The sequence below is a fragment of the Leuresthes tenuis genome, unplaced genomic scaffold, assembly GCF_036924035.1.
Source record: "Leuresthes tenuis unplaced genomic scaffold, fLeuTen1.0.hap1 SCAF_3, whole genome shotgun sequence".
Lineage (NCBI taxonomy): Eukaryota > Metazoa > Chordata > Actinopteri > Atheriniformes > Atherinopsidae > Leuresthes > Leuresthes tenuis.
The window spans coordinates 7,832,851-7,847,820 of NW_027325357.1; the positions used below are offsets into that span (position 1 = coordinate 7,832,851).

Sequence of the window (14,970 nt, forward strand, 5' to 3'; positions counted from 1 at the left end):
CAAGTCTTTATTTGAAGCTAAGTTAACCATCTCCTGGCAGTATCTTGATATTCACCATGCTGACATGTCTGTCTGTTTACATGAAAGAAAACAAAACTATACCCCAAAATGTCAGCCCATTACTCTACAGTGATTCTGCTTCAGCTGTTGTTTTACCTAGAATACAGAGGTCCTGCAAGTTGTTTCTTTACATTCGCATGAGAGAGCTGCAGTGTCCATGCTCAATGTTACATTAGGTGACAGCAAAGGGATGAAAGAGCTGGAGTCCTTACCCTTTGCTGGAGTTGTGGAACTTGAGATAGAGGAATCCAATAAAGTCTTAGGCAAAGGTGGGGAGTCTCTTACAGAGCTGTTGTCCTCCGTGTGGGAGCAAACAAGTTCCCTGAAACACTCCCTGAATCTCGTGGAGAGCAGGCTGTAAATGATAGGGTTGACCGCAGAGCTGAGGTAGAAGAAGATGCCCGATAAGAGGTGGACATACTGATAAACATTGTGCATCAAGTCAGTCCACTGGCTGACTGAACTCCACAAGAGCCGCTCAATGTGGAAGGGTGCCCAGCAGACTCCAAACACTGCCACCACGATCGCTAGAGGATCAAGCCAGAGAAAGAACACTCTTATAGACATTCTTACAGACAACACTGCACTGTTAACAATTAAAGTGCTTATTTGGCTTGTGGCTCTTAACATGTAAAAAAAAAAGAAGAGTGTTTAGTAAAGGCCTTGTGACTCCTTTGAGACATGTGAGAGTTGTTAGCAATCATTGTATAAAGAAATGTCCTAAAAGGTTTTCCGTTATCTAAATAATTATTTGCGGCTAAAAGAGTGAAAAACGTGAAGCAGAATCCCTGTAGTTTCCTCTTTATTACTTCTAAGTTGGAAAGCACTACAATAAATTACATAACTGTGCATGAAGTGGCACAATGTCAGGTTACTACGTGCTGGCTGTGAAGCAAATGGCTCAGCCGAATATTGAAAATGGAAATTGAGCATGCCATTATGCCATGATTACAGCTCTCTCTGAGCAAATGTAACACTTAGCAGTTACAATTAACCAACCCCAAAAGACAAACTCGCAGCTCCTATTCAAAAATAAATTGAAGATAAGTATAGATCAAACATAGAAAGTGTTAAACCATTTCAAAATGATAAAAGCTGGAATACTATAAAATAAGCAGTTGGAAATGTGTGTCTGTGGAGCGTGGTTTGGTTTTGCATTGCTCTTACATTAAACTCCTGATGCTCCATGCATAATGCTCTAAAGGGGCTCTCGAGGAAGTGCAGTAGATACAGTCTAAATGTGGCTTTTCATCATGGTGGACATATTTCATCAAAGTTGCTTCGTTATTTGATTTTTTTGTGTGTTTTTTTCCTGTTTTTTATTATCTCATTTAGACTCTGCATCAACATTTTCCATTTCTTCATTAAAGCTGTAAGATACTCACCTTGAGAGATATAATCAAACGTGAATACAAGTAATTGTTTGGTTTGTTTTAACTTTGAGTTTTTACCAAAGTTCCAAAGAAAGTTCAGTAGATTTGAACAATGTTTGGAGGCACAGTTTCAGTTTAAGTGAGAGCTATAATGATAGAATGTACAGAGTTGTTTTCCAACACCCCAAAGGATCTTGAGAGAAAACTGAAGATCTTTGTGAGCTTTCTGTCAACGTGAAAGTGATACTGAACACACTTCCAAGTCACTTCCTTGTTTAAATTAATTTAATAAATATTTCATCATCAGAATTCCCTCTACACCTTTATCTCATTTAACATGTGCAGAGCTTTGAAAATGCAAAGTAGTCCAACGGAATGGAAGTGCTACACATGATCACACCATCCAGCTTCCACTTTCCTCCTTATGACAACTTTATGGTTTATTGAAGGAAAGACTCGAAAATGATGTTCGTTCTGATCTGGAAACATTCATATGAATATATATTCCTCCTGTCTGTTGTAGGGACAGTACTATAGAGGACGCCTTTATGGGCTATATTTAAAGGTATAAACAAACTAATGTTCTGAATCATGTTTTTGAGACTGTTATTGGTACTTTGCATGGAAGCTATTCTATACTCTGTATACAGCGTAAATAAAAAGCAAAAACACAAAAAAATAACAAAATATTGGAGTTGATCAGGACTCAAGGTTTTATGCTTGGTAAGAAAATGGAAGGAAACGTTTTATGACCAATGAACAATCTCAGCTACCATTTCACTCGGTGGTGGCAACAACATTAGAATGTTAATCATTAACAATGTCAGTGGAAACTCAATTGGAAGCTCTATCATGAACATTTTTTTCTAATGTCAGTGTTTATATTACCTTTTTATTAACTCACCATTTGGTTAGATTTAGAACTACATGATTAGTGTTGGAAAACATCATAGTCTGGGTAGCCAAACGTCAGAAAGACTACTGTAATTGTTGCAGTAGTGCAAGTAAAGTGCATGTAAAATGTAATACTTTTTCACGTTCTTCATTCATTCTTCTTAAAGTATTGGTGAAATAAAGACAGATAAGGCCTTATTTAGAAGCTGCATTGTCTAAGCCCTGTTCACTCCATTATATGGATCACAAGGAATCTTGAATATCTTCCAAAGGACGTTGACTTTCGCCAAACTTTTCTCGGGGGGTGGATAAACGCATTTCATGCCAGAAATAAGTTCTAGGTTTAAAAATACCAGAGTTCCCCTTTATGTACGGTGGCCCTGAAGTGCAAAACACAACGGCAAAAGAGAAAACACAACAACATTAACCAAAACGGAAGGTAGGTATCATTGGGGGACATGAATCGTCACTGATTGGACTGGTGGTGGTCTGTCTTTTATACCGAAAGGACTATGTTTTCAAAATATGAGCGCTGCTAGTGACAACGTCTTACATGCTGCTTTATCTCTCGATGTTAACAAAATAGTCTCAAAAGATATTGACAAGGGGAAAAATGTGGGGAAAAATTATATTTGTAGATCAATGACCAAGAAAGAAGCATCTGTTTATGAAAGTACGATAGTTTTGAGGTGATTTTTTTCAACATTATCACAAAGTAAAAAGAAATGTAGGTATCCTAATTTAGAGAAAATTAAATTTGGAATGTAATTCCAAACTGAAGATGGGTTCTTTCTTGGTCATGGATCTACAAACATAATTTTTCCCCACATAGATACTACATATGGAACAATATCGGTATGAAGTTCCAAACTGAAGATGGATTCTTGATAAATTATTTAAGCCAATTTATTTTGAAAGTATTATTCAAAGTGAAAAAGTCTAAAAAGTTAAGGCCACCATTGTTATATGAGTTCATTATTACTGATTTTTTTAATATGTTTTTTGTTCCTCCATATAAAGTTTGATAACATCTTGTCAATATCTTTTGAGATCTTTTTGTTAACCTCGAGAGACAAAGCAGCATGTAAAATAGGATATTCATATCAAAATATTCTTTAACAGCAGTGCTCATATTTTGAAAACATAGTCCTTCTGGTTTAAAAGACAGACCACCACCAGTTCAATCAGCGAGGACTTGTGCCGCCCAAGGGTACCTACCTTTTCTAATACCTACCTTGGTTAATGTTGTTGTGTTTTCTCTTTTGCCGTTGTGTTTTCTATTTTGACGTTGTGTTTTCTCTTTTGTCATTGTGTTTTCTCTTTTGTCGTTGTCGTTTCTCTTTTGCCGTTGTGTTTTCTCTTTTGCCGTTGTGTTTTCTCTTTTGCCGTTGTGTTTTCTCTTTTGCCGTTGTGTTTTCTATTTTGCCGTTGTGTTTTCTCTTTTGTCATTATGTTTTCTCTTTTGTCGTTGTGTTTTCTCTTTTGTCGTTGTGTTTTCTCTTTTGTCGTTGTGTTTTCTCTTTTGCCGTTGTGTTTTCTCTTTTGTCATTGTGTTTTCTCTTTTGCCGTTGTGTTTTCTCTTTTGCCGTTGTGTTTTCTCTTTTGCCGTTGTGTTTTCTCTTTTGACGTTGTGTTTTCTATTTTGACGTTGTGTTTTCTCTTTTGTCATTGTGTTTTCTCTTTTGTCATTGTGTTTTCTCTTTTGTCGTTTCTCTTTTGCCGTTGTGTTTTCTCTTTTGTCGTTGTGTTTTCTCTTTTGCCGTTGTGTTTTCTCTTTTGCCGTTGTGTTTTCTCTTTTGTCGTTGTGTTTTCTCTTTTGTCGTTGTGTTTTCTCTTTTGTCGTTGTGTTTTCTCTTTTGTCGTTGTGTTTTCTCTTTTGTCGTTGTGTTTTCTCTTTTGCCGTTGTCGATTCTCTTTTGTCGTTGTGTTTTCTCTTTTGTCGTTGTGTTTTCTCTTTTGCCGTTGTGTTTTCTCTTTTGCCGTTGTGTTTTCTCTTTTGCCGTTGTGTTTTCTCTTTTGCCGTTGTGTTTTCTCTTTTGTCATTGTGTTTTCTCTTTTGTCGTTGTGTTTTCTCTTTTGTCGTTGTGTTTTCTCTTTTGCCGTTGTGTTTTCTCTTTTGTCGTTGTCGTTTCTCTTTTGCCGTTGTGTTTTCTCTTTTGCCGTTGTGTTTTCTCTTTTGCCATTGTGTTTTCTCTTTTGTCGTTGTGTTTTCTCTTTTGCCGTTGTCGATTCTCTTTTGCCATTGTGTTTTCTCTTTTGCCGTTGTGTTTTCTCTTTTGTCGTTGTGTTTTCTCTTTTGTCGTTGTGTTTTCTCTTTTGCCGTTGTGTTTTCTCTTTTTTGCTGTTGTGTTTTGCACTTCAGGGCCACCGCAGTTACTGGGAGCATGGACTTTTAAATCAAACCTCTAAACTCAGCTCTTTCTTTAAAATATTCCTGCTTTCCCCCATATTTTTGGCTTATGTTGGAAATACAATTACACACTCCACTCTTGTATTTGACTCAGTTTACATACTGTAATGTCATTGGTTAATTTTTGTTTAACGGGTCTTGAATGTACTACATATATTATAATATACTTTACATCTGCACAGACATTCAGTCAGTCAGTCATTAAGTCAGCCATTTTCCATTCTTCTTCCATCCTGTGTAAGGTTGATAAATAAAAGATGAGCAACACCATGGACATGTGATCAGTCCATCACGGGCTCTGCACTGATTTTCATTAATCTAAATAGCTGTATCCATCCAGCTGTGAGGTATGAGTGACTCCAGTCAAATAATGAGGAGCACAAATCTTTGCATTTAAGCTTCTTTTAATTAAAGTGCAGTCAGTTATGTTGTGACAGACAGCATGGGCACCAAACACAAAAGATTTCATGTCAGAAAAGAGATGTAGTTTTGGCCAGAGGAGGATGAGAGTCTAAAGGAAGGAGGAGGTTGAACAAACAATTCAATCTTTGTGTGTGAGGGTGTGTGGGTGTGTGGGTGTGTGCGCTGTATGAAAAGCTGTGACACTGCAGTCCAGTGTCAAGTTATTTTCATGTCCACAAGCACAAAACTGCCAAAATATTTTGATGTTTTCTCACATATTTTCTGGGTTCAATAAAAGCTTCAGTGTTTATCTTATGTGTTGATTTGGAGAGATGGGATAAGGTATTCTTTCAAACTCTAAAATTTAAACTGCGTAGTAGTCTTAAATCCATGGTGACACATAAGCTATATTTTCTCTCTCCTCATTTTAGTAACTTTAAATCCTCATAAAAAGCACAGCAGTTTGAAATAAAAGCTATTTAAAAAGTGATTTAGGGCTAGGTCTTACTTCTCTACAACAATAAAGATTTGTGTTTCAATAGGCAAAATGCAGGTAAAGGGAAAAGAAAAGCTTCCAGAAGTCACACTTGACATGTTTGTTTGACAGTTTCATCTCTCTGGCAACAAAATCAATAAAGTAACAGATTGTGGAAATACGATATAAGCTTTTTTTCAACTGATTCTGGTTCACTTATGAGAAGAGCTCTAACAGAAGCACGAACCCAGAAGTTTGTTGTATAAATTGCAGTGATGCACTCTACATGTTTTGGTGATGGACATTGTGGAAATCCATTTCATAAAAACAGGCTTTAAGATTGACTTCCCTTGAAATTCTGTGTCAGTTATTATTTTGTTTGTGAGGAAATAATTCTTAGATTTTTTAAATGGAAATTTGAAATAATAGGATGTACAAAAAAAGAAGAATTACATTATAGGTTTTACACTGGGGTTGATAAGGTGGCACAAATCTATAAGGAAATAGTGAAAACCCAGATGATTTATGGAGACAATATTGATAGTCCATTATTTACTCACAAAGCATCTTGATGACTTGTCTTCTGCGGCCATTCTCCACGCTGATCTTCCTCCTGGAGTTGCTACAACAGTTCTTTCCTAGGTCCCATCTGCCATTTCGCCTTTCTCTACTCAAGTGAATGCCCATGACTAAGTAGAGTATGCTAATAATCAGCATGGGTACAAAGTAGAAGCAAACAGTGGTGATTTGCATGACCAAGTTGTAAATCCATAGAGGCTTCAGCACAGTACATATGGCCGACTCCTCCATCTTCTCTGGTAAGTAGAAGATGCCGTGCAGTGAGGTGTTTGGGATTGCACAGATCATTGACAAGACCCACACAACGGTGATGACACGTTTGGCGTGTTGGTTGGTCGACAGGTATCGTGTTTTAAGGGGGTGTACCACAGCAATATACCTTTCCATGCTTAGTGCTGTGACATTGAGGATGGAGGCAAAGCAGACCGTCTCAAAGAGAAATGTCTTGAAGTAGCAGCCACCCTCACCAAAGGGGAATGGGTAGTTCTGCCATAGGTCATAAATCTCTAAGGGCATCCCAAACATAAGCACAAGCAGGTCAGACACAGCCAGGCTCACAAGATAAAAGTTAGTGGGGTTTCGCATCTTCTTGTGCTTAGCTATCACAGCACATGTGAGCAGATTTCCTGACAAGCCAGTTAGAAAAATGAGAAGGTACACTGTGGTCACTGGGAAGAAAAAGGGAGATCGCTTTGGACCAAGGATTTCAAAAAGGTTGACATCACTGAATTGTTCATACGTGTTATTCCCTGACACATTTTGTGGCATGCTGGTATTGTAGAATATCGAAGATGAAGTGGAATCCTGCAAAGAGAGCTCCATTGTAGAGCTGGAACTGGAGGGACAATTTAAGATGTCAGCACAACCTGTGCTGATGCTTGGGTTTGGTGTCTGGGCCTGCAATGAAGAGAAAAATGGAAATAAGGAGCAAATAATATGATTAAAAGCCCTGAGATTATGTTTATCGTGGTTAAATCAAAGAGAAGTATTTATTTTGTTTCTTTTCTTATTTTCCAGTTCTCTTTTCTCCCATAACTTTGAATTTGTTTAATTGTCAGGAAAGTTCAAAGAGGAAGCTTGTTTATAGCATCACTGGTTCTGCTGTTGATTCACTTGATCACTTTTTCCTTCCCTTATATGTCCTTTCAATATTATTTTCAGTGCAACACCATATTCACTAACATCAGGAATATGAGCGGAAATCCAATGCTTTGAATGATCAAATCACACTATAGATTTGTTGTCCACTGATTTTAATCTTCTCGGTTGTTTTAGAAGTACTTTAACAATAATCTTCTATGTCTAAAAGGTAGAAAACATGTGATATTATTTTTGGAAAAGTATAAAGAAAGCAGTACTTACTTTTCACAAATTATTTAATTCTAGGAGGGCAAATATTGTAAAGTCAATAATACTTTTTGAATTGATGAAACATGGTGAAGAAACAGCACAATATCAGATTTGCCAGGCATGGAAGAAGCAAAAACCCCTGAGGGTTGAAGAATATTGCTTTTACGTTCACAATAAATTGATTATAACCATTCTCATAAAGTGTTGGCTGTTGAGGATAATTATCGCACCGCAGTGATATACACTAATGACTTCCTCTGAAAGGTTAATTATGTTGCCACATTGCAAGTGTCATCCTGAAAATCTAAGTTTGTTTGACAAAAATGCGGAAGTGAGCTGCATTCTTTTGAATAACCCTTAGAGACCATGAAAATTCATCTGATATTCTAATGTAACAATCAGATTTAATCTAATCTTAAATGACATCTTTAAATGTGGCCAAAATTGTTTAATTAACATTTTTATTTTTTGTTCTTATTTTTTGAGCACTTTAAGCTTGATTAATGTCTGTCAAATACATCTATCCTAAAGCAAAATAAAGACACAAAATGCAAAAATATTTCAAACTAGATAAAAAAAAACGATGGCAGTGTGTAACCTTGCTAAAAAATAGAAAATATTAGAAATAAATCATTACCTTGATGCTACTGGGTTGCAAGTCGCATCTTACATTGCACGCCTTTCGAAGTCATGCTTGTAAATCAGGTAATAGACAGCACAGATGTGCTGAATTTAAAAGTTGGTTGGCACTCTTTAGGTCGGCACAGAGGAGAGGAGGCAGACAGAGGGTCCACAGATGAAAAGGATTGTAACTGTGCTGCAGCTGCGTCCCCCTTCCGAAAGGTTTTCTGAAATGGAGATAGGGAGAGAGAGGGGAGGCAGAGAGGAGGAGAGAAAGGAGGATAATAAATCATACACACACGTTTGTGTAATGCAGTGATCTGAAAGAGATTGAGTTTCATTCACAAAACTAAAGATAGGATGAGAGAGGGATTCATTGAAAACACAACAAAACAAAAAAATAATTTAAGATTAAAATGTTTCCGCTTCAAAGTTACTACATCTATATGGAGTGATACTGTAAAAGCTGTATTAATATCACTGTAAATGCATAAATAATGAAGAAAAAGGGTGTCATACATTACGTATTCCATGTGCACCAAAAAATAGCTGTTGTTTGCTTTCCTATAAAAATTACAGGTGTGAAATTAAAGGTTGTCCTTTCTTGAATGACAGCTCAAGTTCACCCTTGTATCAACTCATGTTCACCAGCATGGAATTGTATTAGTATGTATGAAGATAATTATTATTCAACATAAGCAGCATGTACAGCTAGATGACAAGATGCCGTGTCGATGCTGCTGCAGCATCTTTTCCTTGAAATCCAACAAGGATCGTCTGTATGTTCATTTAAATAAAATAAAACAATTAGCATGGATGGAAGGAAGCATTCCTCTTGAATCTTTACAGTTTGACTTACTATATTCACTTCGATACTTCTTTCTATTTTAAATCAGATGAAGCCAAAAATAAAAATTCAACCACAAACAAGGTCAGATAAACATTCGGAAAAACATATCTGTTCTCTAAATTTTACCCCCCAAACACTTTCTCTTGAGCTTTGCTCTCTCTGCAAGTGTAAGCAGATTTCCAGATGAGCCAATGAGAACGAAGAATGATCACGGGGAAGAAAAATTGATGTTGTTTCAGATCCAGGATCCAAAAAGGTTGACTTGGGTGAACTGCTTACTTGTGTAAATCCCCAGTGTATGTTGAGGCATGCTGGTGTTGTGGAACAGTGTGAATATGTTTTTAGAGGAGACCTGCAAAGAGAGTTTAAATGTACTGGAGATAGCTGTAAGAATGGCAGGAGATGTCAACACATCCTGTGTTTGTTCAGCTCGGGGGCAGAAAGAAAAATAAGGAGATAAAACAAACTTATCAGAGGACTCTCTGGTTCAACTTGAGGAGGCTCCTCTGAGATGAGCTACTATAGGTACCTTGATAGAGTAAATAAACTAAATATTAAAGTATAACTGTATTTTCAATTCTCAGCTACAAGTAAGAAAGTAATATACTGTTGATAATTTTGGCCCAACTATGAAGTCTATTGAATACTTTAAGATTTGTGGGGTGGGGGGGTTGTTGTTGTTCCCCATTTGTGTTCACAAATTGAAATTTAGGTTGTAAGATTCATCTTGGTTTTTCATGATATTGTAACTCTTCCTGAAAGAGATTGAATAGTGGCCAGTCAATTGTATAGAACATACTGTTACGCCAAAATACTGCATATGATAACCTTAAAGAACCTGAAAGAACAATCCTTCCAATCTCCTTCACTTGATGCTAAGAGACACTGTTGAAGCTCTAAATGAAGATTTATTTAAACACTATATCTTTTAAGCAAAATGCCATGCAGATTTTAATGAAAAATTAAAGTCAAAGGCTTAAATATGATACACTAAGAACATTTTATGTAGGCTATCCAAAATACTTTTACTTAATAATGTTCAGGAATGGTTCAGTGGACACTCAGATGTCTCACAGCTGTGAAAAGCATGTCAAACAGCGCATCCTCCACCCTGAAGCTCCCTGTTCAGGGACCATGCCATGTCTGTATGAAAAAATGTAACCATGATACTTTTTCAAGGTTGACACAAGTGGCACAGCCTCCAAGAGGCCACTTGAGGTTATTGACTCCAATTTAAGATTGTTCAAGTGGAAGTAAATAAACTCACTTCATCTTGGTAATACAGTTAAGGAAAGTATGTACATTGTGTTTGTTACTGAATGAATTGATTGAAGGAATGAAGGATTTGCCTCCCTCGAGGTAGAATTTTTTAGGATATACCCCAAGTCTTGACTTTTTGTAACAACAGTCATGTATTTCCAAGAGGTGCATCTGAGAATTTAACATATAACCTATAACATAATTCTGGCTGCAAAATACTACTGTCCTTGTAGCTTCTTGTTATGTTCCTGCTTCTTTGTTGGGCTTTTATTCCTTAACTTGTTATCTGGTCTGTCTTCCTCTGCCTGTCTGTCTCAGTGCTGTCAAATTGTATTAATAGTAAACTAAGGTTTCGTTCACACTGCAGGTCTTTATGCTCAATTCCAATATTTTTTGATGAGATCGGTAGAAGTTGTTCACATTATGATTTTGATGTGACTGCCATCAGACTCCAGTGTGAACAGTGTACGGCCCTGACCCATATGTGCAGAAGAAAACATGTTGTCAAACGCAGCACAAAACCTCTCTTTCTTTCCATAAAGTAATGGATAGTACGAGGTGTTTTTTTTAGTATTTAGAATTCGTTTATGAATAATAGATTCTTAGCAGACCCATTTGTCTGGTGCAGTTGTTGCTTAAGGACATTTCACACCATTTTTATGTTTTTTGTTTGATTTTCCTTTGTTTTTTTTTCAGTTGAAGGCAGCATAGCAAACAGGCTTTAATAAGCTGCAGATAATTTATTTTTCTCTCCAGCGGCTATGTGACCAAATTATTTTAGCTGTAGCTTACTTCGATCAGTAAATGATGTGTAAACTACTAAAACTGACATCAACTTATCCAAATAGTTCTTGATATATTTAAATTGTTTGTCATATTTATCATTATTGTTATTTTTAACTCTTTATCATTCAAATTGCTAACTTACTCCTGAGCACCTGATTATGAAAGCAGAAAGCTGCTCGTGAACTATAATGCAGGTATTTTTTTTTATTTAGAATTACTGATATCTGAAGATATAAAGCAAAAGTTGTGCATTTTGTTGCAGAAACAGTTATTTTTTGTGACGTTTTGCAAAGACAGAAATGAGTAGGAAGGTGTTAAAGCAACCTGATATCCAGAAATCAGGCTGAAATGTGAAAAACGACTTATATGACTATTTCACTCAGAGTACCTACTTGTTTTGTAATAGTTCACACTACACTGTACCTGTAGATGTTTGGGAAACTAACAGTTCTCTTTTACATTCTGGAGTTTATTTTCACAAAATTAAACAACAGAGCCCTGATCTCCCTTTTCTTTCTCATTTTGTACATATGTCAGAGAAAACAAAATATAAACCGACCAGAGAGGCATCTCCTCAGCCCATGCCATTATGTCTCAGCCTGTCTGATGTTTATTGACTTGGAGCACCTAACTGATACAGTATTAGATCTATTTTCCTCTCACTCTGACAGCAAAGGTTACCTAGCATAATCAATTCAGAAGCATTAGTTCATACATAATTCATTAGACCGCTCTGCTGTCAGTCTATAATGAAATTTGACAGCATCACCTCAAAAACTGAATGTCCATTAATCTGCTCCATCAACAATTTTGTGTCCACTTAGCATAGACTATGTGCAGCTTTTCTAATGATCAATTCTGCATTTGTATCCTAATAACAACAAATTACCCGCTTGCCTAAATGTATAATCCTCTCAAAGATAGTTACTTTCTTAGTGATGTGCAGAAGGTTTGGAGTCTTAGTCAGTCTTATCATGCACATTTTAGATGAGGTCTTTCTAACCGACACTCTGTTTTTTCAACGTGCTTGCCATAAAATTGCATCTGCAGGGAGGAACACACCGTTCTAGAGAGCGACGCTTTCTCCACTTCACTAACTTGCAAGCTTTTTTAAAAGTGTGACAGGTACTATCTCAAGAATATTATTCAGACAAATTTCACATCGTCATGTTTCTTGCTTATGTGTTGACTAGTTTCTTTGCTTTGTTGCATGTACCAGAGAGCAGTGACGTGCATGGACACCTTTGAACTGAACACGACTCTCTCTCATGGCATCGTTTCTTGGCGCAACCTGGGGGGAAGGTGGACTCTCCACTTCACTCACATCCAAGTTATTACCATGTCATTTCAGAAGCTACAGCCGCTAACCCTTTACCCTCGCACCTAACTGTCACCAGTTAAATTGGATGTGAGGAGAGTTTAATTTACTTTAGATGAACAGAATCAAGCACAATGCATCCCAAAATGTAATAAATTTACTGATCGCTACTGGCGAGTGTTTCTGTAGGTCTACAGTTCTGGACAATCTTTTCACATTCTTTATAAGAAAAACAAATTAAGTTATAACAGCTGTTAGTAAAGTATTGATCAGATACCTGATTTGGAAGACCAATGCCAAATACATAGCTTTACTCATTATTTCAGTTTGGATAAATTGGTGCATTTCTGTCTAAAGGAATAAATACCCTCAGCTACCAAGCACCATGTTCAGCATAAGAATGTACAAAGGTGGGAGATGTATGACAACACCACTTGCATACTAATTCTAAGACTCAGACTATATAAAGCAACCTCTTTACTGTTGGAGTTTCCACCAGGCAATACCTTGTAGGCTATACCATGTAGCGATAGCTATAATCATTCTGGCAAATTAAGTCCAGTGTTTTTTTTGCAATTTATCTCAAAATACAAAAACTGTTAATGCTTCTAAGCTTTTTATGTTTAACTTCAGCATCAATATTTAATCGATGCAACAAAAAAAAAAAAAAAAAATTTCATAGGATTTAAAGTTGGTGCCAAAACAAGAGCCTCTGAGAAAGCATTCAGTAAGTGCTGTTGTAGGTTGTATATTATATCTTTCACTGGGTCCAAAATTATTTTCAGCAAATAAAGTATTTAGTTTTTTTTGTGTCACGGATGAACACAGATTTGCTTATCCAAATTTATACATCCGTCCATGTTTCAGTTGCCTCATGGCTGATGTCCCAGCCTGCAAGAGCAGTTAAAGGCACAAAAACTAAATTTGTTGCCCTCGACATCTGAGGTCACCAACAGAGGGCACAGTAAGTTCAGGTTGTGACTCTTCTCACTTCCACAGAAAGTAATGTGAATGTGTGGAAGATGTGACTGCTGTTTGGTTTTTTTATTATATCAATTTCTTGTTCAATCTTAACCACAAAAAAATTTAAATGCAGAGTAAAATGTAAATAATACCACAATGCAATGATTTTCACTATCATTTCACTATCATAAACCATTCTTTTATTCGGATTAGAACTTATAAAGCATATCGAGTGTTAAAAATTAGAGATTTTACTTGCAGGAAGGCCTCAAAGTTGGTACGAGGCCATGTTTATCTCTTGGTCTTTTACCAACAGTCTGTAAATGTCTGGGGAACCGAAGGCTGAACCTTTGGAAGAGGATATATTATTTTACCTGCTCAACAGTCCTGTCTTCTTTGTAATATTTTGCATTTCAAGATGTGCCAAATGTTTCTACTTGGTGAAAGGTCTGGACTGCAGACAAGCCAGTCCAGCACCTGGACTCTTCTACCATGATGCTATGCTGTTGAAAATAGGTGCATTAGCATTAGTGGATGGCATGATGAACTGTGTTCATATGATGAAATATTCAAGATCTTTTTTCATTTTACATTTACATTGACATTATTCTGAAATTGCTCCACAGTTTGCATTTTTCTTTAGATTACAGAGCCTCTGACCCCCTTTACTTCTGAGAGACTCTGCCTCCCTAAGGTACTCTTTTTATAGCCAATAAAGTAACTGGCTTGTTGCCAGTTAATACAATTAGTTGCACCAGTTTCTTTTTAGCGCCTCCTTTTTTCCAGCCTTTTGTTGACCCTGTTTCTTCCATCAAATTGAAAATTACCTAATATTTATCCATTAAATAATAAATTGTCTCACTTGCTAAAATTTATGTTTTCTATGTTCTATTGTAAATAAAATAGTGATTAATGAGATTTGCAAATAATCAGATTATGTCTTATTTACATTTTATGCAGCACCCAAACATTTTTGGATTTGGGGTTGTAGTTATTATAACACAGCATTTATCTGGAGGTAGTTATCCAAAAATCTTTAATTATACAAACTTTTAAATCTAACACTGTAGATAAAACACATAAGATGTTTCCTGGAACATATTGTATTTTCATACAGGGATAATCAAGGGTAGAAAAATTGTGTTCGCTTGTAGAGACAAGCTCTTTGTTCAGTTTCTTGATGATTATGAAGATTTTCCAACTTGAAACATCACTGTTACAGGTCACTCTCACTCTTCCAATTAGCCTTGGTTCCAGCTGCACCAGGTAAAAAAATATATGATTTATAACATAATACATTTTGCCTCAGAAGTTTGAAGAGAAAAAACAAATAAGCCTAGTTTTTCAGATGGCTTGAAAGATAAGAAGCTATTGTTGCTATTTGTCAGATGTGTATATAAATAGGCTGATGCTTAATGAAGAGCTCTGAATCACATACAAAAAAAGCCCAGGATCTATTCATATAACCTCCATTAAAACCCTTTGAAATTCTGTATCTATTTAAATCTATTTAAAGTACATTTTGGGTCTTCTGTCTGTCCTTTTTAAGTGATACGGCACTGATATCAAAGCCAAATTTAAAAATGAAGAATTGCTCTTGGGCCTTAGTGTCTTTCACCCTATATTCTC

The 14,970-nt window shown here is 36.4% G+C and overlaps 1 protein-coding gene across 1 annotated transcript; it reads right to left on the reverse strand.

The window, feature by feature from the left end:
* Positions 1-7,041, reverse strand: nmur3 (neuromedin U receptor 3). The gene is made up of 2 exons (XM_072383090.1): positions 6,175-7,041; positions 1-587 (listed from the first exon to the last, which is right to left on the reverse strand). The coding sequence occupies exons 1-2, from the start codon at positions 7,013-7,015 to the stop codon at positions 157-159; spliced, it is 1,272 nt and encodes a 423-aa protein (XP_072239191.1). The 5' UTR covers positions 7,016-7,041; the 3' UTR covers positions 1-156.
* Positions 7,042-14,970: the final 7,929 nt, after the last annotated feature.

Bases quoted from the DNA above. Each gene is read 5' to 3' on its own strand.
- nmur3 (XM_072383090.1), bottom strand. From the start codon at position 7,015: ATGGAGCTCTCTTTGCAGGATTCCACTTCATCTTCGATATTCTACAAT. The intron at 588-6,174 runs GTGAGTAAATAA...TTGATCCTCTAG, and splicing joins ACAAGTCATCAAGATGCTTT to CGATCGTGGTGGCAGTGTTT.